Source organism: Eleginops maclovinus, chromosome 20, assembly GCF_036324505.1.
Source record: "Eleginops maclovinus isolate JMC-PN-2008 ecotype Puerto Natales chromosome 20, JC_Emac_rtc_rv5, whole genome shotgun sequence".
In the NCBI taxonomy this organism is placed as follows: Eukaryota; Metazoa; Chordata; class Actinopteri; order Perciformes; family Eleginopidae; genus Eleginops; species Eleginops maclovinus.
This window is the reverse complement of record NC_086368.1, coordinates 15,834,825-15,856,407: the sequence shown is the minus strand read 5'-3', so window position 1 is coordinate 15,856,407 and position 21,583 is coordinate 15,834,825. Positions and strand designations below refer to the sequence as shown.

At 41.0% G+C, this 21,583-nt stretch overlaps 1 protein-coding gene across 3 annotated transcripts in view; it reads left to right on the top strand.

Annotated features, from left to right (window-relative positions):
- celsr2 (cadherin, EGF LAG seven-pass G-type receptor 2) overlaps nucleotides 1–21,583 on the top strand; it is a 58,032-nt gene that overhangs the window by 18,207 nt on the left and 18,242 nt on the right. For all 3 annotated transcript variants that reach the window (XM_063909764.1, XM_063909763.1, XM_063909762.1), the window contains exons 2-5: nucleotides 2,865–3,575; nucleotides 11,252–11,474; nucleotides 16,398–16,513; nucleotides 16,595–16,683. In XM_063909764.1, the coding sequence (XP_063765834.1) occupies nucleotides 2,865–3,575; nucleotides 11,252–11,474; nucleotides 16,398–16,513; nucleotides 16,595–16,683 (1,139 nt within the window). The remainder of the gene's footprint in view (nucleotides 1–2,864; nucleotides 3,576–11,251; nucleotides 11,475–16,397; nucleotides 16,514–16,594; nucleotides 16,684–21,583) is intronic.

The following is a 21,583-nucleotide window of genomic DNA, read 5'->3' as shown; positions in this document are numbered from 1 at the left end:
ACCAAATCAATCGCAACCTCTTGAAGGTTTTTTAACCCCCACGTTGGGAACCACTATAATCAATAGATATCAGAATAATAGGCAGATTAACTGTTGATCAAAACAATCGTATGTGCATCTCCAGTTAAATCCTTCCTTTCTTTGAAAGTATAGAGCCCCTCTGCCTTTGTCGTAGCCTTGTGTGCGCAGGTGTGTTTGTGTGTGTGTGTTTACAGTAAAGTGTGAATTAGAGGAGCGACCCTCCTCGTCTCTGTACTTTGATTTTTCCCACTTCCTCTCCTAAGGCCCTGTATTATTACTGTGCTGGAAGTGCTTGACTGAAAGCAGAAGGATTAAAGCCGTGTCAAACATGCTTCTGTCTCTTTTCCTCTATGACCCCCCCCCCCTCTCTCTTCCTCTACCTCCCCCCCCTGTTGGCACTCTGTGTTTAAACTTGCCTGTTGCCAGAACTGGGATCTGGTAACTTTGGGCAGTGCTGTTTGTTTGTGCGAGTCCTGCTCGCAGGTTCTGCTCTCTGGCCGGCGTCCAGACGCCCCAAACAAAGCGCTCATTGATTATTTTGAGGGAGAGGCTTGTTTTCATGACACTTTTGATTTGATTAAGCCTGTTTTTTGTTTTCTCTTGAGGCTACAGAAAACTGCTGGCTAGCTGTGAGATAGACAAAATGAACGTGGTCTCTCAGTGACCTTAAACAAGACTAAGATAGTTAAATTCATGCAGCAGGGAAACCCCCTTTGTCAGTTCATTATATTCTCTGCTAAAGCCTTACTTGGTCTGGTATGATAAGCTGCTAAGGTTATCGTACCTTTAAATATTTCTGTATTTTTCTAATATGACAATATTCAGGACAATCAGGTGGGTACATTGTCCAGAGTTTCTTTTTCACACGTGTAACACACAACAGGAGGGTCATCTACAGACGATAAGATACATATAAAATGAATCATGATGAAGGAATGAAGTGAGAGATCAGTCTACGAAAAATATCCTCTCAACTAGTTCCAGTTTTTAAAAATGTGATTTTATGAAGTGAAATATCATTAAAGGTAGTGGGAATCACCATTTAAGACCAATGCAATATAAACTATCAATATGCATCTACAGAACGACTTCTTGATCACTGGCAGAAAGCTAAATGATCCAGGTTAACTTGTATTTTTTATTCAGTCTGCTGGATGTAGGGCAACCTCATGCTGTAACTGACTCAGATCCATAGATATTTTCCTTGTTAGCAGCATAAATAACTCCCCTTTGTGTTTTTGGATTGTTTGAGATCCTATTTTCATTATAACTTTACTCTTCAGTGAGCAGGGCTCGGGCTGCTCCCGCCAGTTACTTTCAGCTGATGAGGAGTTTTATTGTTGTTATTGTAAATGTGGTTTAAGTAGAAAAACAAGCAAGAAAATGAGCTTTACTGAGATAATGTAAATGGTGTGCATCAGCTTAAGTATGTTTACCATGCAAGGCAACATAATGAAACCGAATAATTAATGTTTCATTCGCTGAAAGCAACATCATTACAAGTCTGAATTGGTTAATAAAAGCCTAACACGGGAATTAATGTATTGTACAGTGAAGAGGTTCTGTATAATAGCAGACAAAACACTACATGTCTGCAGTCAAAGCTAAAGGATTGAATGTATGGATAAAACATTAACAGGGTGAAACCAACAAGATAAAAGATGAGATTTTCCCGAGCTGAGAAATGCTGTAACCGTTGAATTTGGGACTTAAGGCTTTCGCGCGGCATGTATAATGAAGTAGCATCGCCGCTTCCGGACAAAGCAAAGACGGAGGGAGTTGTGAATACAGCCGTGAAATTGCTGATTAGAAACTTGGAATGAATTGAAAGAAAACATACACTTAGTGTTGGCATTCATCTGTTATCTGTTCTGGCACATGAGAAAAACACAAAGCAACACTTGTCTGAGCCAAAAATATGAGTTAAAAAAGTGTTGATATCCATTTAAGTGCCTGTTTGTTTAAAAGTATGCTTTTTAGTGCTTTTTTATCTGCTGCCTTCACATCAACAACCTGTTTTTACATGTGGGTCTACTAAACAAACCTGAAGCCAGTGACACAGGAGCAGCTGCTGCATAAATCCTGCTATACCTGCATCAATCCTGCATTTACTTTATCCAGCAGATGCTGCATGTGACGATGCTGCACCTGCTCAGGAATTTGCTTTTCATAGAACAAGATTATGTACTCATCACAGTGCATTTAAAAAAAAAATCAATAGATATTCCTGTTGATTGGATTTGAAAGATTAAGGCTAGAAAATCTTGAGAGACGGACCACGGTGGTTTTAATGTTTTCATGGGATTTGTTTCAGAAATAGAGAATATCACCAGCTTACTCTTTTAACGTTAACAAACCCAACTCACAGTCCTCTTATTAGGTATTTCAGGAGCTGCAACTACATACTCAACGTTATTGTCTCCCAGGGTAAATCTGTCTTGAAAAACGCCCTGGTTCTTGTATTGTAGTTTATCTCTCGTTACGTTACAAGCAGATGCTCTGCTGCTAATAAACCTAACATAGCATTTAATGAGTTGATTTGTCCTCAGATATTTGATGTGAAGTTAATTTTATAAAATGAATCTACATCAGTGTTCTTTAGTGTAGTTCAATTTATAAAAAACCCAGACATTTACTGTATTTCCTGTTTTCTTCTTATTCACTCGCTACCACCAACACTTTCCACCACAAATTACCCTAAAAGCAAAAAGCCTAAGTCCAAGCCCAACCTTGGATAGGTTGTTAGGTTGTGCACCTGCTAAGAACCCCTGAAGATTTGGAAAATCGTAAAGGAAATCCCCATCAGCCTGACATTAGCTATTCTTTTTCTCTGTTTTTCTCAGATGGTGAAAACACGGTGTCAGCGCAGTGTCTTCTCCAGGTCACCATCATCACGGATGAGATGCTTTCCAACAGCATCACGCTGCGGCTTGCCAACACTTCCCAGGAGCACTTCCTCTCCCTGCTGCTCGCCCAGTTCCTGGATGGCGTGGCCCGCGTCCTGTCCGCTGCCCCTGAAGACGTCGTCATCTTCAACATCCAAGACGACACGGACGTCAGCGCTCGCATCCTCAACGTCAGCCTGTCTGTGGCGGTGCCTGTGTTGGGGGAGGGACATCAGCGTGCCGGGGGTCTCTTAGATGGAGGCGACCGAAGTGGTAGAGGGGTTGAAAGTGGAGGTGGAGGAGAGTTTTTCGGCTCAGAGGAACTCCAGGAGAGGCTGTACTTAAACCGCAGTCTCCTCGCTAAGATCTCCTCACAGGAAGTTCTTCCCTTTGACGACAACATCTGCCTCAGGGAGCCATGTGAGAACTACATGAAGTGTGTGTCGGTACTGAAGTTCGACAGCCTGGCGCCGTTTGTCGCATCCGACACCATCCTGTTCAGACCCATCCACCCCATCGCTGGGCTGCGCTGCCGCTGTCCCACCGGCTTCACGGGAGACTACTGCGAGACAGAGATCGACCTCTGCTACTCCAAACCCTGCGGAGCCCATGGAGTATGTCGCAGCCGAGAGGGAGGTTACACCTGCGAGTGCTTAGAGGACTTCACAGGTGAGAGCCCTCATTTAACACCGACTGATTACTAAAGAAGCAGTGACGGGTTTTTTGTCTCTTCTTTTGGCTTCATTAACCACCTGAACTCCAAATTTACTGTCGCCGGTTCTTAAGCTTTCCAACTCTCACACAGCACATTCAGTAGTTAACAAAGATAACAGTAATACATTTATAGCTCCAAATCCGTTGTAATTTTTTGTCATTACATATGGCTAGTAAACTTCTTATGTAGTTGGAAGAGATCATATCAAGTTCACTACAACACATCACCTCAATACAGCATCTCTCTATCAGCAATAGAATCTATGTTTTTGAAAGTATTGAATATAATACCTTTGATATTTAGATATATTCCATACCGTGGGTTTGGCTCTGTCCCACATGACTTCCCTCTGTATAATCTTCCCCTCTTCAAACATACCGCCACAAGGTGAAAGGGCACAATTTCTGCCACGCTGTCCTCGTGTAGCCTTCAAAATGTTAATTTCTTCTCCTCACAAAGATCCCATGGGGGCTTTAACATCCGCATCTGTCCCCTCTTCAGCTCGTTATTGAGCCTGGCTCTTTATAGACGCAGACTGTCCAGTACACTGATGGCCGTATCCCTGCAGACAAAGGCTGAGTGATGAGTTATTGATCTGTTGCAGGCAGCCTTAGCGGAAGTCAACAGTTGCTTTTTATTTCAGATAACGCCAAAAGTAGATGTCGTAATTAGAACTGAAAGCCACAGACAGGCGTCCGGATTGGAGGAAAATACTAACTTAGAAACATTTGTGGCATACCAAGGTTTCAAGGTTTTATTGGTGATATGCACAGCATATACAACGTATATGTTGGCAATGAAAATCTTATATCCCATGCTCCTCCAACAACTCAACATACATGGTGCAAATAAGATGATTGATATATTGTGCAGTCGTAATGCCACATACAGTAAATTAAGTCTGTTTATTGCGCTTTATCTGGCTTATTTCCCAGATCAAGTGAGGTGACTTGAACCACAACATTCTTCTTGCTTTCTGAGTTTCGGGATTTTTTAAAACTTCATTTTGCTGCATTTGTAGTCAAAATCCATTTCTATTTATGCTTCCGATGGATAACCTGTAATACCTACATACCGTATTTATTCACACCTACACTCACAGCTTCATCCTGAGCTGCAGGAATGGACTGAGTTTCAAAGAACAGGAAGACAGATGACATAACAAAGCTCTGTTTCCTCGCTCATGTCTATTTGGACGCAGGGGACTCTCAAAAGAAATCTTTACTTTATAAAGAAAACAACATCAGTTTCACTGAGTGGAAAAGGGAAGGAAATTATGAATAATTGATGGCTACAGATGGAAAGTGTCCCCTGGTTGTAAAATGCCCCGTGGTAAAAATACTTGGGTTACAAAAATGTCACAATACACACAGTATGTATGTAGTATGAAGGAGAGAACAGAAGCTTCTAGTGGCAGTGCTAACGAAGGATTAATTCATTACTGTTGGCAGCTGAATTGCTTACTGGTTGCAGGACTTGTTATTCAGTCTCTGCCCCAAAAATTATTCACATCCTCAAAGGGTTAAAGACTGTCTGCTCACACGTTCTATGTTTAACGGGTCCGGAAGAAGTTGAAAAGAGTTTAAAGAGGAAGCAAATTAAAATATGCTAATGTATACTATATGAATATCTGGGTAGTTGCCCCATCTTTGTGTTGAGGGGTTAAGTGGGTCAAACTCTGACTTTAAATGTGATTTAGAGTTTCATCTTGTCTTTGAAGCTGTAGGCCTACTAGTTGGTTTATTAAATATAAGGTGACATTAAGTACATTCACACAAGTATTGTACTTCTGTACTGTTTTGAGTTACTTACTACTTATCTCAATTCTTTTTACTTCTACTGCACAACACAAATGGTTATTTTTAACTTATACTCAACTATAGTTATTTGACAGCTTTAGTCCCTTTACACGTTCAGATGTTTAATTATTAATACAGTTAACATAAAGGATTATTAATGCAAGATTTTTTTTTTGTAAAGTTGAATTCTGAATGCAGCATATTTCACACTACTGTATTGGTGTTTTTACCTCAGTTGAAGGCCTGAGTATGTCTTGCTCCTCAGATTATTCAAAACTTAAGTTAATGTACATCATATTTTAATTGTAAAAAATATGTCAGAAAATTGGGAAAAATCTGTGTTTCCTCAAAAACATTTACCTTTTCTGTTATAATAAATATCAGAAATTACAGCCGTTGTTTTTGTGCTCTCTGTAAAAGCATTATTCCATTATTCCTCGTCAAACATTAAAAGGTTTTTTCACCTATTTAGTCCGCTGATTATGAGTCCTGAAATAGTGTCGGGCATCTGAATGTGTGGGCTCAGTCACTCCGAGTCCAGGTTGAGTGGCACTCACATATTCCTGTGCACATCAGCAGTGGGTGGGAGCTGAACTGAAGGTGCTTTTAGCGTCAATCGGCAGAGACGCAGAGTGAGTGTGCGAGTGGGTAAAGTGGGTGTATTTTCATCCTATTGCCAGGACCACAATCAATTACGTTAATCTCTATCAGCACGTAGTGTGGACCATGGTGCACAGATCTAATATGTAGCACATGTCGAGTTGTATGAGATTAAACGTGTTTTCATTATTAAATTTGATGATTTAAGATGTTTCTATCCTGCCGTTAGACTGTCTATCGAAACAAGGTTGTTCAACCTTCAGCTTTTCATTTGATGTATTTTCGTCTGTGATTTCCATCTCCCACTGTTCTGCTTCAGTTCACCAGTCTCCACACTGTGGGGTGTGTGTGTGTGTGTGTGTGTGTGTGTGTGTGTGTGTGTGTGTGTGTGTGTGTGTGTGTGTGTGTGTGTGTGTGTGTGTGTGTGTGTGTGTGTGTGTGTGTGTGTGTGTGTGTGTGTGTGTGTGTGTGTGTGTGTGTGTGTGTGTGTGTGTGTGTGTGTCCGAGTGTGTGTCCGTGTGTGTCTGAGTGTGTGAGTGCTAAATTGCTCGCTCTGTGTGATTCGGGTGGGTAGCTAAGTGCTGAAAAGCTGCGATTAAGTGTAAGAAAGTTGGATGGACAATCTGTGGAATGTTTGAGTGGTAATGGTGCATGTGTGTGTGCAAGCGCGCGCGTTTGTTCATGTTTGTGTGTGTAACTGTTGGACCGTAGGCGTTGCCAGATGGTAGCGGGAAAGAAAATGAAAAAATACAGCCATCATCTTTGCTGTGATGATTTGGCTCGGCTGACTCATTCTGTAGATGTTGAGGAACAAGATGTCATCCTTCTTTTTTCTCTCATGTTTCTCTTTAAAGCATACGACGTGAGAGATTCACTTTTTTTTCATCTGTTTTAAACTCAGTGAATGGTAGCATCTTGCATGTGTGTGTGATGATCATTCATCAGCTAGCTGCTGACCTGTGATGAGAAAGTCTCTTCTTCTCTGGTAATTATTTGAATAATTGACAATCCATTTGTGGTGTTAAACTGCAGACATGATTTTGGAGCAAAATCTTGTGAATATTTTTTTTAAATAACCTCACAGCAGTGTTTGAAATCCACACATGCCAAGCACTGAAAGCCACTTCAGTTTGCCTCTGAGAGATATAAGAAATCAAATGTGTTGCCAGACACATAATGTTCAGTCAATACAGATCCCTGAACCATCACCAGGGCTTTCTTACTGAGTGGAATGTAAGGGACATAGGAGACATGACAATAATGATGAATGATATAGTGACACTGATGGTGAACCTACATTTAATATACAATCTACAAGCTTAGCATTGGTTCGATACAGATTGACTGATTGTATCGCTTTTTATGAGGACAACCACTTAGAGTTTTAAGAAGTTTTATTTTAAGCCCTGAATGCCTCTATAAGAAGTAGATAGTAGAAGTTTGAATGGAAACAAGCGGAGATAATGAGTTAGAAACTTAGTATATTTTTCAAGTTTATTAGAAAAGCCTTGGTGTTTCGTGCATAATGGCACACATACAGTTTTTAGAGAAAAATAACAGTACTGCAAAATGTTAAAAATAAATGCAGAATTACAGAAATTAAAATCCAAAATGCAGTATAGATTTTGGTCTTGACTCTGTGTGAGAAGTGTTTGTGACCTCAGGCTCTAGATGACCTGCGACATGATGAGAAGATTTGATTTCAGATATGATTGGTATCTGTGTTTGATCACCTTATCTCATCATCCACCTTCATAATCCTGATTCTGTGCACATCCTCATACTGACCTCATGTTCATCACAGGACTTATCTGTGTGTTAGTGCTTTTCAGTGAAAGTGGACCCTCCCTGCAGCTCCCTGAGCCTGTTGGTTTGTCTCTGTCTTGATGAAGCTCATCTGTTTCCGAGCAGCTCAAGACACACCTGCTCAGGTTTCAAGATCTCTGAGGAAACACAACATGTTTTATTTATTCTCTTGTCAGGTTTAATTATTTAATATTCAACAACTGCACACTGCTTCTGAGTGTTTACTAGTCTTAGACAAACATGAGCAGGTGTGTTTTTAATGTGAATATCTGCTGCAGATTCTGTATTTCAGGACGTTGTTCAGTCAGCAAGCTATGCTTAACAGACTGTCACATTTTTATTATGTGTGTGTGTGTGTGTCAGTGTGTGTGAGGCTGTTGCTGTGTGTGTGTCTCATGGATTAATTTTTTGATGAACTGCTAGTGCCATTAAATGCCAAAAACCCATTAACAGATAAAATATCACTGGCTTTTATTCTTTTTATGTTTAAGATAAACTCAAGTCATTTTGCTAATGGATGGGCAGAGCTGGTTGTGTGAGGGCTTGGAAAAACCTGACATTGCATAATTTTTTCTGCAATATATATAGAGTATATATATATATATATATATATATATATATATATATATATATTGTCATTTTAAAGATACAGGGATTTTCAGACCTATTCTGGTTCATCCTCCTTTCTTTAGCTAAAATATTTCCATACAACTTGGTTCCAGTTTATTTTCTTTTTGCAGGCTTTTTGTTGTTTTATTCCCCGCTCATTTTCTGGTTGTGGTGGACGACTAGCAAATGCACTGAGTATGCACACAGCTTTTTAATCAGAGTACATAATATTGTGTCGGACAGACTTCTTTTTGAGATAAGTCTTGAAAGGAGGGAACCCCTACTTGACATCGCCTGTTCTCTTTGTGGCTATTGCAAATGCACACATTGCAAATTCAATGCTAAAACAATATATTCTGCAGCCCTGGTTAATAATAAAATGAATATTTTGTTATGTAATTTGCATCAAGGCTTGCAGTAGCTTTCAATTTTGTTATAAAATGTGGTGGTTGCAAAGTAGTTTTTGCCATCAAATGTTCAATCAGTACATACTGTATGTACAGATTGTCAAAGTGCTGAAGCGTCTCCAACTAAAAACAAGATTCTTGAGTTGTTTGCAACCTTAATGATTGATGCTTGCAGCCTACATAGTGTTGACTTATATAGGTGTGTAAATGGAGCAGGGGAGACGTGTTTGAATTATTGATCAGGATATTCTGTAGGATTGTGACTGAGCCTGTCCCCGCCCCACTGGGCCACTCACCTGGCAACATAAAGCTGTTGTCGAGGTGACGTCCCACAGGGATGAACTGAACATGGAAAAGCATTTGTCAGGAATCACTGAGGCTGTACACCTATACACCTAAATGTACTGTTAGACGTGTGTTTTCTAAGTGTCTTTGTGACTGAGCCAGCCCAGCAGCGCTAATAAATACAACTCTGTGTTTGACCACTGTGACTGCCTAAAGAGACACAAGTATTTTATTGCCTACAGTGAGTTGCTGAATTAATAACGAGGCAGACAGCGCTCTCTCAGAAAGGCTTTATTTTCCAGCCGGCTGGCCAGCAGACTGTTTATCACAAGAAGGAACATGAGGGTAAATGTTCACTTTAGAGAAGGGCATACTAAAGTTATCAATGATGGCTTCAGGTTAAAGACAACTTGTTGCTGTCTTGCAGATCTGTTCTTATAACAAAGCATTTCACAAATGTTTGCAATGTGAGGTAGTTGACAATAAAAATAAACCCCATGAATACAACTTCTGGGTTTTCTGGGCTAACAATGAGGCCTCAGTGCTGAAGTTATAAATGTTAGTAAATCTTTAACAAAGGTTTTGCCTTGATGTTCTGCAGCTTTCCTCCGGGAGGTCAAAAGTTCACGGGAGAAGTTTCTCATTATTGGTAGAAAGATCTAATCAGGAGAAACAAGTTGGGAGAATGTGGGTCCACAACCTGGCAACCCAAATGTGTTTTATTTTATTTATTTGTTGCTCTTAATATTAAGCAATGGTTTAAAATCTTTGTATATTTAGTGAAAGCGCTGTGTTCTGGATGACCTTTTGTTTGTGTCTTTGGTCCAAAATTATCTCTGCTCATCAAAAGAATTCAACATGTCATTATCATCTAGCATATCTTCTTTTTACTTTGCCTGAATAGCGCACCCCAACCAGAGTGGAAAAACAAACTTGCTTTCATCGGACTGAATAGAGTGATTAATAGTGAGAGAGTAAATAAAGGGCCTGTGTATCAGGGGAAGGTGTGTGTGTGTGTGTGTGTGTGTGTGTGTGTGTGTGTGTGTGTGTGTGTGTGTCAGTGGTACACAGCGGAAGTCTTCCACTCTACTGACTGAGAGGCTTTGACACAAATTCCAGCTCATGCATGGGAGCGTACAGTCGCGCCTGAGCAACTGCTGCTGCCTCGCATCCCGACAAACGGCACTTGCGAGCCGTATTTCAAGTCTGTTCAGGGACTTGAACCGGCAACCCTACGATTCCCAGTCCAAGCCCCTACTGACTGAGCCACTGCTGGACCGACCGTTGAGATTTCAGCTCATTGTGATAAAATGCTGCAACTAAGACTTTTGTTTTATTATTGATTAATCTGATTATTTTTCTTGGTTAATTAATTACTGTTTGTAAAGAACATGGTCTTCAAAGGACTTGTCCAAAACCCAAACATATTCAGTAGTCAAAGAAGATAAAGAACCTCAGATAAAATTTTTATACCTTCATTTTAAAAGGATATGAACAAAAGAGTTCGAACCCATCAATGACTCACGGAAAAGTTACTACATTTATTACATTATATCTGATGCAATATACTTGATTTATTCTGATTAAAACAGCCTGAATATAGGCATATTGTTTTGTTCTTTTGCCTTGAAAAGAGTTAAATGTGAATTATTGTGTGATAGGACGCAGCAGTCAGCAGTCCTCGGGAAATGCTATCATTTCCTTTGACGTCTTCAGAGTCTGAACGCATAAAACGTTTAACTCGCAGCTTTAAGACATCGAGTTGTCTCCCTGAATTTGAATGCAGCAAAAACTGCAAACATATTCCCAGGGGGAGGTGGGGGAGTGAGTCTCGCTGGGTGTGACACAGAGGATGGAGAAGCATTGGAACTGCAGACACAGTCGTAGAAAAAATGTTCATACTTCTCGAGTCAGTTTTCCTCTGTTTAGTTAACAATGTCGTAATTATTTCCATCCACTTCTATATGTTTTGTAGAGCTGTTTATTCCGGGCACATATGGGACAGCTGCAGGGACAGAAAGAAAACAGCAGTGAGGATCCCTTGAGGTGGAAGCCACAGGGATGTCTGAGGTGATGCTGCCTGTCATGAACAATATTAATCCTCATTTCTCTCTCCGTCTCCAGGAGAGCACTGTGAGCTGTCGTCCCGCTCCGGCCGCTGTGCCCCCGGAGTCTGCAAGAACGGCGGCTCCTGTGTCAACCTGCTGGTCGGCGGGTTTAAGTGCGAGTGTCCGACGGGTGGCTACGAGAAGCCCTACTGCGAGATGACCACACGCAACTTCCCCCCACACTCCTTCTTGACATTCAAGGGCCTCCGCCAGCGCTTTCACTTCACCCTCTCTCTCACGTAAGCACCTCCGCCTCCCTGCAACCAGCTACTGCTCACCTGGATCAACTGCGCTGCTCCATCGCCTTTCAGTCATCTGTGATTCACTCTGCATCCACCCCCACATCCTGCTTCTGCATGCACAGCTATCCCCCTACACTGAAGTGGGCTCCCCCTCCTCACACACATTTATGTAACCATAATGGTGTTTAATAGCACTAATGGACTCACTGAACAATAGCCATTTGCTGGAGAACCACTTTGGCGTCAGAATATAGTTCCTGTGCTATTAATACAGAACCACATTAGAGGTGTGCACTGTGAGGTAAAAGTAGGAGCTGTGTAACTTGCATAACATAAGGATGCTGATCTTACAGCCAAGAGTGAGTCTGATCTTGTTACAGTCAGGGTCTCTGGTCTCTTTGAGCTGTGAGTCAGCAGCTGGCTTATTTCAGGACAGTCTCCCTCACCAAGGTGACGCCAGAAAGAGGCTGTCTTTAGATGAGTTTGCAGTATAGGGCTTTCCTCAAGTGGAAACATCCTTAGTCGACTAACACTCTATTTCTATTTTGTCGACTAATTGAATAGATAATTTAACCGTTGGATCCGTGAAACAATCTTTCCACAAAAGGTCATGCAAATGCACAGCTTTAAATTGTGTATTAACCAGAGATGTGTTCAGAAGTGTCTTGGAAATACAGATTACATTCAAAAAGAAAAACACATTAAGAAACAAAACTCTAAACTTGTCCACTACGGATGTTTAAGTAGACAAATGGACCAAGAGGTGCGCAGCCCCAGTGTAGTCACTATATGTACAGTATATGCCACTGCTGTAGGTAAGTCTCTTATTCAAGTCAACTTTGGGTTAGATTTTAGTTTTGGAGATTTGTCTCAGAGGTGTTAACAAGTTGCACATCAACATATGACAACCTACATCTACAGGATGGGGAAACTTTGCTTCATTTGCCAGTAAAATGTATTTCTCAAGACCTTTTATAAAACGAAAGCAATAGCAGACTGAAAAATGATCTCCTTTCAGACTATGTTCGGGACTTTTCCCTGAAGGGATTATTGACGATGAGATGTCATTGCTAACGCTGGCACTTTCTCTGAGAGCTGGAGGTGATATCTCATGCCACAATTAGCATTTAGTAAAAATAGCAGAGATCTGAGCCCAAGGTTTTTTGTTTTTCCTACACTGCAGAAAAAGAAAAACCTGCAGATTCTTCATGTAAAATGTATAACGTTAGTTTTAAAAGTAGACAGTTTTACTTTTAACATGGTTTCAGTCCTATTTCTCTCCACCTTATGGCGTTGTTGCTTTACATACCTATATATATGGTTGCGAATGTATTTTACCAAAGATAAGTCACTTGTTTGAGAATCACTTAATGGGATGCAGGTGAAGCAGTTGGGGAAATTGAAGCTTTTGTTGGTTGATCATCTGATGGGGGTTTGTGGAGGGGGAGGTGCTATAGAGGCAAGCAGATGAGCTGTGAAAACTGAGGACATGCATAAACAGCAGGACCTCCTCTCTGCATGAATTGTAATCAAAGATATAAGCCGTCCTTTCTGTTTGATATCTGTCACAACAAGGCACAACACGTATCACCTCTGGGATGGTATCACAGGGAATGTGTCCTGCCGTTTAGCACTTCTCATTGTGCTTCCCGTCACCTTAGACGTGCTTTGCGGGGGTTAACACTCACAATGGCTGCAGGTGGAAATAATATCCCCCTTGTGAGCTTTATGGTTTCGGACCTTCTTTAAGCAAGCTTCAAATGACAGTGTTATTTGATGGAGAACTGCGCAAACCAGTTTTGAAAGTGCTCTACATTTCACTGGCAGGTCACAGAATCTGTTTAAAAGGTGCCGATCCTGAGAGCCTGAGGAAGGTGAGGTCAATGAGTAGCTCTGTCACCTGAGCCCGCACTGATCGGGTTCTCGCTGAAAGAGCTTCTGTTATGATGAACGGCTCAGGATGTGGATCTTGTTCACTCACAGTGGCGGCTAATTTTAGGTCTCATTCCATCACTGCTCCGTGCTGATGAGCTCTGCGATTAAGGCTGAGGTTTCACTAAAAAAGATGCTTACTATTTTCAGCATGAGCAAGATTAATAGTATTTAACATTGTTATACCTCCAATATTCTCTGTGACTGAACTGATGTTGAGGTCTTGGGCCAACTCATTCAAGAGCCTGTGTGGAACAAAACTAAGAGGTACGGATGTGTCCAAAAGCAGCTTAAAGAGGCTATACTGCGGCCCAGCAGTGCTTTGAGCTAAATGCCAAAAAGCTATCAGGATTATGATGATGATACAAACATGTTGATATTAAGCAAGTATTTTAGATTTATGTTTTAGCATAATAACAAATGTCCAAATATAGCTTGGCATTGACTAATGTTAAATTATTGTGTGTTGTGTACATAACATTTAGACCGCAATTATATATAATATAAATAATAGGTGTTAGCTCATGATAAACAGCGGGTTGTGCTAATTCTTCGGTCTCCATGTTGCTCAATTTAAAAGTGTAAATATGGACGGAATCACACCCTTTGTGTCGAAAGAGGAAAAGTTCAGGGATACCCTACAGTAATAGTCATTCATACTGTGGAAACTTTAAAAAACTGTACCAAATATCTCTATGGAAATCCCTACAATATTTCTCCTTTAATAAAAATCACAAATGTCCCTCTCAAGGTGGCACATTATGCAAAGTGAGAGAAACACAAGTCAGGAAAACCCATCCTTCAGGGAACATTAATATCTGTGGAGGATTTAATATGAATCCATTGAATAATTAGAGGTATCATTCCGGACCAAATTGGTGAATACACCTACTGACACTGAACTCAAATATCCTTTAAACTTTTTTAACTAAAAAGGCTCCTCCTTCTTTTCCTATCAGCTTATATAAATGATGTCATCTAGCACAGATTTCTGTATCTTGATTCAGGTTATAAAATCAATATGGGGGATTTTTTTTTCCTCCCCACTGCACTCATCCTATGAATTGCGGCATGTTAGCATTGCGTGACACGGTTCTATACATAGGGCAGACTGGTTGTTATTTTTACTGATGGCTGCCTAATGTGACACGCAGTGATGCCAGATGAGTCAGTATTTAGCTCCGGATGATTACTCTCATAGTCTAGAGGGCTCCGGGGGGCAATGCGGAGGAGCCTTTTAAATCGATCCGTCAAAGGCTGCAAGCCTAGTGAAGAGTAATAGACTAGACCGTGATTCTAGCTGGCGTTCTGTTTTTTTTACAGGACATGTAGACGCCATCTGACTGCTCTATATCTGCTGTTATTATCAGCTGGAGACTCACCATCCTCTTTCCTCCGAGGTCCTGATCATGGCTTTTCTCAGTAAGCAGGTCAACGGAGCCATGCCCCCTGGCTCCTCTCCAGCTGAAGAATATTGCACAAATGTACAGTTAACCCTCAAACCCTGAAGTCTGAAAGAGTGGGGGCGGGCGGCTGCTCATGTTGTCTTAGAGTATGTATAGATATTTGGCTGTATGATTGTCATACTTCTTAAAAAACAGCGTTGGGAGAGCCTGCAGCTCTGTCTGGAGTTTAAACAAAGAAGAAAGGTGGTTTTCAGTGTTTTATAGCAAGTCTGAGATTGATATTTAAAAAATAAATAAGTCATTAGTTATTTTGAAGTAATTGAAGTTGCTTGTTCATGAAGTAAATGACGAGTAAACACAGATGCCTGTTAGGCACACATGCCTCTCAGTTGGCAGATGTGCACAGGAGACTCATTGTTACGTCCCCTGTGGGATCTTAATGTATAAATCCGGTTAGTAGTTAGTGTTGGATTTTTTTCTTGTTATAACACACTTTTACACATCCCAGTGACCCATTTCCACAGAATCAGATTTACGACCACAGACCACAGCTGACAGGTAAAGCGTGATATTTTTAAACATGTGCTCCACCACATCAAGAGTGAGGTACTGTGGGCTATCAGGTCCCCAAATTTGAACCATGTGGTCGCAATATATTGAAATGTGCATTAATGTGCACGGCTCATGCATCATGGAGGCCCTGGTCGATCTGGTTTCTCCATCAAGATGCAAACAGAAATCTGAAACTGAGGTTATAGTTACAGCAGCTGTCGGTTTTCTCCTCCTTGAGAAAATATATTTTGAATCTGTCAATGTCGTCACTCCGAACTGCCTTCCCATACGCTCCTTCTTTACTTCCCCCATTCTTCTTCTTTGACATTGCCCTAGTTTTCTGTCTCTGTGTGGCAGTGTGTCAGTTAATGTGGTATCTATTCATGGCACGCAGATTCGACATTCCTTCACTGTGTCTGTGACTGCTTTTTCCTCTGACGCGGTCTTGTGTTCATGATGTACCTCATTATCTGTTCAGTGATCTTTGTCAGGCCGCTGCATTGTTAAATCTTAAGCTCATCTTCAGGATAGTCAGCTACACGTCACACTGCATTACTGTAGCACTCCAGTGTAAAGGCTAAGCAAGGTGAAAAAGAGGGGATAGTATGGATGGTTTTTAAATGGGTCAAAGGAAACCACTGCCCTCTTTCTTTTCTCTGTTACGTGGAGCATGGCTGACACAAACGCTGTCTTACTGAACATGTTGTGTTTGTCATTTGCACATACTTTTAAGGCTGTTGTTACACTAGATTATTCATAAATTGAACAAATACCACATCAAGACCAAATCTAACAGTGTGACTTCTCTACCCTGTCTGTGGCCCAATCCTATTGAAGACATCATTTAATGAAAAGGCAATTGTTACTAAGATAAATCAATTGTTTGGTTTTGGTCTTTTCAATAACACAAATAAAGCGCAACACCAGCCTTAAACCTTTAATTCCTAGGGTAAATAAAAATGAAAAATAATTATGAGATTTGGTAGTAAAAAATGTAATAACATAACATTTTTGTCTGTTTTTTTTTCAGGTTTGCTACTAAAGAGCCAAACGGTTTGTTACTCTACAACGGACGCTTCAATGAGAAACACGACTTCCTGGCCATGGAAATCATCAATGAGCAGATACAGCTCACCTTCTCTGCAGGTAGGACAGTTATAGTTATCTTAACTGCAAACATATTTTGTCAGAGTTTTGCTGTCTTTCACATCTGTCATTGTTTCCCAGGTGAGACCAAAACAACAGTTTCCCCGTACATCATCGGAGGAGTCAGCGACGGCCAGTGGCATATGGTGGAGGTCCACTACTACAACAAGGTATGATCTATAAATAATGAATAGAAAAGAAACATTGTGTTTTTCCAGAGCGTGGTTTATGCTTAGTTTTCATATATTGTATCCATAGTGTCCATACACTTTCATGCAGACAAATAACATGTGTAAACTGTGGAGCTTGAACACTGGCGAGGCATTATCCAAACATTTGCTTGTTTTTGCAATGTTCAAAAAGACCCATTGATTATTTTAGCGTACCAGGGTTCCCACGGATTGCTAAAAGTCCTAAAGAGCATTGTATTAATTAATCCTAAAAATAAGCTTTATTGGTGTTACATTTCGTTTTTTGGGTATTGCAATACAATCTCAGTACTATAATATTCAATGGATTTAGATAGCTGGACAAGCAACACTCATATATTTTTATGTTGAGATGCTCAGAGTAGATTTACTGTCTGATACTTAGCTATGACATGTGGAAATGTAATTTAAAGAAAAATGGTTGTTCAACCAAGAATCTGTGGCCTGAAGCTGTAGGAGCTTTTCCATACAGACATGACTCTGTTATGAATCTCCTCACTCTTCAAGAAAGCCATAAAGTATATTTGGCAATCTCTCGAAACCTCACTGTATTCTTTTGAGGTGTTTTTCTAATTTCCTTATTATAAATAATACACAGTTGCTGACATACCTTTGGTTAAGTCTGTCTGCTGCTACGCCCCTCATCGGGTGAGGCAGTAAAATACCAGACATAGTTCCTGAAAATATTCAGGAGAAACCACAGGTCTGATCTGAAGACACACACAGGTCAATTTATTGCAATGAAGACTGACATGCTGTCTCAATAAAAACCTTTATCTCCAGGACATCCATAGAGGACGCTCTTTAGTGGGTGAAGTTAGTTGTGTACATTTATTGTTCGGCCTCTTTAGCGCTGCTCAGACCAAAGACTTGCTGCACATGATCTGGAAGAGAGCCAACATGCCACTGAGACACTGATGGAGGGGGAGACTAAAGATGTGATGAGGGGGTGAATGAATGAAAACAAGAGAGTGGGAAGGCAGCGTTTCTCCAGACATGCTCAGATTGGACTAAATATGTTTTGACTAATACAAATTCTCCGTAAGAACACCACAACAACTCAATCGGTAAAGGAATGTATGGAGCTGTTGTCTCTGCTCTCTCAGTACTTTCCCACCCAGGACTGATACACAGGATGTCACATTTTAGTCTATTGAGGAAGTCACTTTGCATCATAAAGATGTAGCCAGGCAACACCCCCGCTGCTCACATTTTCTATTCAACGTCTATGATAACACAGCCGTGTCAATTTTAGCCAGAAGAAGTGATGAAGGGGAAAATCTTGTCGACTTTTGGATGAAACTAGCTGTTTCTGTGCCAAGAAGACATTATAGTCCCATTAATCACTTTGTACAAAACCATCAAATTAAATAAGCCTCTTGTTGTTTCTCTGACCTGTTAGTTTTACATCTGTAAGTGTGCTGCATGTTTGAAGAGGATTAGATTTTAATGTCAAGTTTGCATGTACAAGACAAGAGCAACATGTTCAGACTACGAGTTTGATAAAAATCAGCTTCCCCCTTCTAGTCCATAAGTTAAATGTTTGTTTGTTAGCGTTCTTACTCAAGTTAAATGTATTAAGTGAAGTCAGTTTTTATGCTTTATAAGTTATTTCTTAGAATATGAGCACATTTTGCTCAGGTCAGCATGACATATTTCTATCTTACTAGATTAGGGCTTTGGTGGCATATAAATGAATGTATGAAGTTAACTTTTATTATTTATGAATGATTAAAAACATACTTATTGAAACTTCAACATTTCCTAATTGTTAACAAAAATCCATGATATAAATGTTAGATCCTGAATGATGCATTCAATTCTTACATATTACACAATATATGTGTTTTTACCTATATACTAAAGTGTAACCAATGGACGATTTGCCCATTCATTATTGAATACATAGCATATTTTAGCACTTAATATTCCAGAAGAGTCTGCGGTCCGACCCCCAGCTCCAGCTGAACTAATCCTCCTCGCTCCATATCCTGTGGGCTGCTGAGGTAGGGCATGGCTCCTCCCTCTGAGGTGTCCCACAGTGGCCCTCTCTGACCCGTCCCTGTCCGCAGGGGGTGGGGCAGGGTGAGGCGGGGAGGGGGCATTTTAGATTGAAATGTGGCTTTCAGGATGGTGGGGGACTGTGGAGAATGGCAATGACCGCTGCCTTTGTGTTGGGCTCGGCTTCCTTTGGGACTCGGGCAATGAATGATGCGGCCCCGGGGAAGGTGCCTCTCTCGCTCTGTTCTCCAGCGAGGAGCAGGAGAGGAGCGAAAGAAGGGTAAAGAAAAGCCCAGAGAAGTATTGACTCGGGCTTTGAGCGGAGACGCTGCGCTTCAGGGCCGACCCCTCTTGTTGCTATGGTTTTTCTAGTCAATCTTAGATCCCATATTTGTGTTGCTTGCTGCCATGATCTTCCAGCACAACCCCTGCCATCCTCTGTGACAGGGAACTCATATTCCCATAAGCCCCTGTAGTGGCGAGCGAGAGCAGTGTTTAATGTGGTGTTGAGCAAATATGTGCACTCCAATCAGCGCTGACAGGCCGGGGTTTTGTGCGGCGGAGAGACGTCCTGACAGACGGTCATTATTGGAGAGTCAACAGCCGTGACTGATGACAGCAGAGGTCAGAGAAAGGAGCGCCCACTCTGGAGCGTTGCCTGCCTCAGAGCTTTCACAGAAAAGGGAAAACCGTGGAAAAGAGCATGTCGGATGATTTCACCTTTGGCAATACTCACCGCATGTTTGCTTGTTTCATCATCAACAAATTTGTAACAAATTGGCGTCAAGGAGCATCAACTGAAAAGTCAAAGCCACCTTAAGCGTCTACTTAACATTTCAGTGTTGAACAGCAAGTCTCACAGTCAAGAAAATAAGCGCTGGGACTTCCTGTGGGAACCTTGCTTCACAACAGGGCCTGTTGTACGTGAAAGAAAACTTGATAAATGTTTCTAATATATCTCTGTACGGACTGGGCTACCGATTAAGCGTCTCGGAAAATGTTAATCTTCTTAGGTGATGCAACAGCTTTCAAGTCAGTCTTTGAAATGATTTACAAAAGTCCGATTTTTATTCATCTATTTGATTTCATGGCAGAGGATTGCTTGCCTTTTCATGGCCACCAAATAAGGATAATAATACAACTATGAGCATCTTCATGGTTCTTAGCCTCAGTCTGAACTCTGGGAGGCATTGTTAGAAGCTTAAGTATTTAGACATTTTATTTATACATTTCAAAATATAATTTTGTCCTGACATTTATGATCTCCAAAGGATTGATCCTACTCACTTTTGATCTTTGCACCCGTTTTCACTTATTCTGTTTAATGTCTGAAGATTATTTGATATAATGCCTCAAATTGACACTCATCTCAAATGTTGAATCCTACTGACTTTGGTGATTTGACTTTTTATTTAGCATCACTGCACAAGGTTGACATTTAGATTTTGTGTGAAATGTCTCCACAACTTTTGGATGGATTACCATGACTTTTTGTACATGCGTTCATGTTGCCCTCAGAAGAAATGTGTTAATCCTTTAAGATTAGTTGCAAAACTAAAGCCCATTGGCCTCAGATGTACTTTGTATTTAGTGCCAATTGCCAAATGTTAATATGCTAAGCTAAGATGACGAACGGTCTTCATACAAAGCATTTAGCATGGGCTACTGTCTTTTTCACTAGTTTACTTGTTTTAATTTTTGATTACATTTTTTTACAGGATTTATTCAATACATTACATGTTTGTTGTCCCTGGTGGGCAATAGAGCTGTATTCTTTCCTCTATTCCACATCACACATATTTCAGACGAAATACAAATGAATACATTTTAGTTTATCGAAGAATGATCAATTGAGTGAGGTGGGAAGTTGTGATAACAGATGGTTTAGTGTTATTATTGCTCTCGTCTCATTCTCATCCCTAACACTCATCACACTGTGATCACTAAACACAAAGTGAGTGCAGGATGGAAGAGACTACAGCTTCTCAGTTAGAGTCACATTATTAGAGACTCGTGGAGATTTTATCAAAACTATGCAAAGATAAAATCATGAGAGAAATTAAATTGCAGGCTGAACTCAAGGAACAGCTGGATGTGTGTAATAAATGTCCTCTGGTAGAGCTGCTAAAGATGATTCACCAGCCAATGAAATCTACAGTCTCTCTGGATGTAGGTATTGTTTTAATGAGCTTTTAAATGAAAAGATCAGACGGCAAATGTCAGGAAATTGTATTCCCAGAGGCTCGTTCCGACCGAGGCGAGGAGTATTCTCATTTAACTTTGTGTCGAAGAAAGGGGCCTGACAGTAAAAACAGACGCTTCATGTGTGTGTTTTTGTTGCATCAGCACTGAGCCAACTCTTCCTATCATCTCTGTACATGAGACAAGCTAATTCCTGCTAAATCCTGTCTGACCAGCTGACGGCCCAGCGGTCTGTCCCGCCTGCAGGCCACTCGCCGCTCGCCGCTCTCAGCGACACCAGCTTGAACCTACACTTAGGGATAACATGAGCTCTACGTGACCTCAGAGTAGCTGGCCGTTTTGAAAAGAAGGTCGCAACCTTTTATTGACGGGATCATCATTCTCTCCCCTGCAGACCCCTCCTTCTTTTGTTGCTCCCCCTATTGATTTCTTAGACAATGAAGAAGATCCTTTGTCGACAGGGATGATGTCCTGCAGAGAGCAGGCTCATCTCCCCTCTGTGTGTGTGTGTGTGTGTGTGTGTGTGTGTGTGTGTGTGTGTGTGTGTGTGTGTGTGTGTGTGTGTGTGTGTGTGTGTGTGTGTGTGTGTGTGTGTGTGTGTGTGTGTGTGTGTGTGTGTGTGTGTGTGTGTGCATATGTGCCTTTTGGCTTTAGCTGC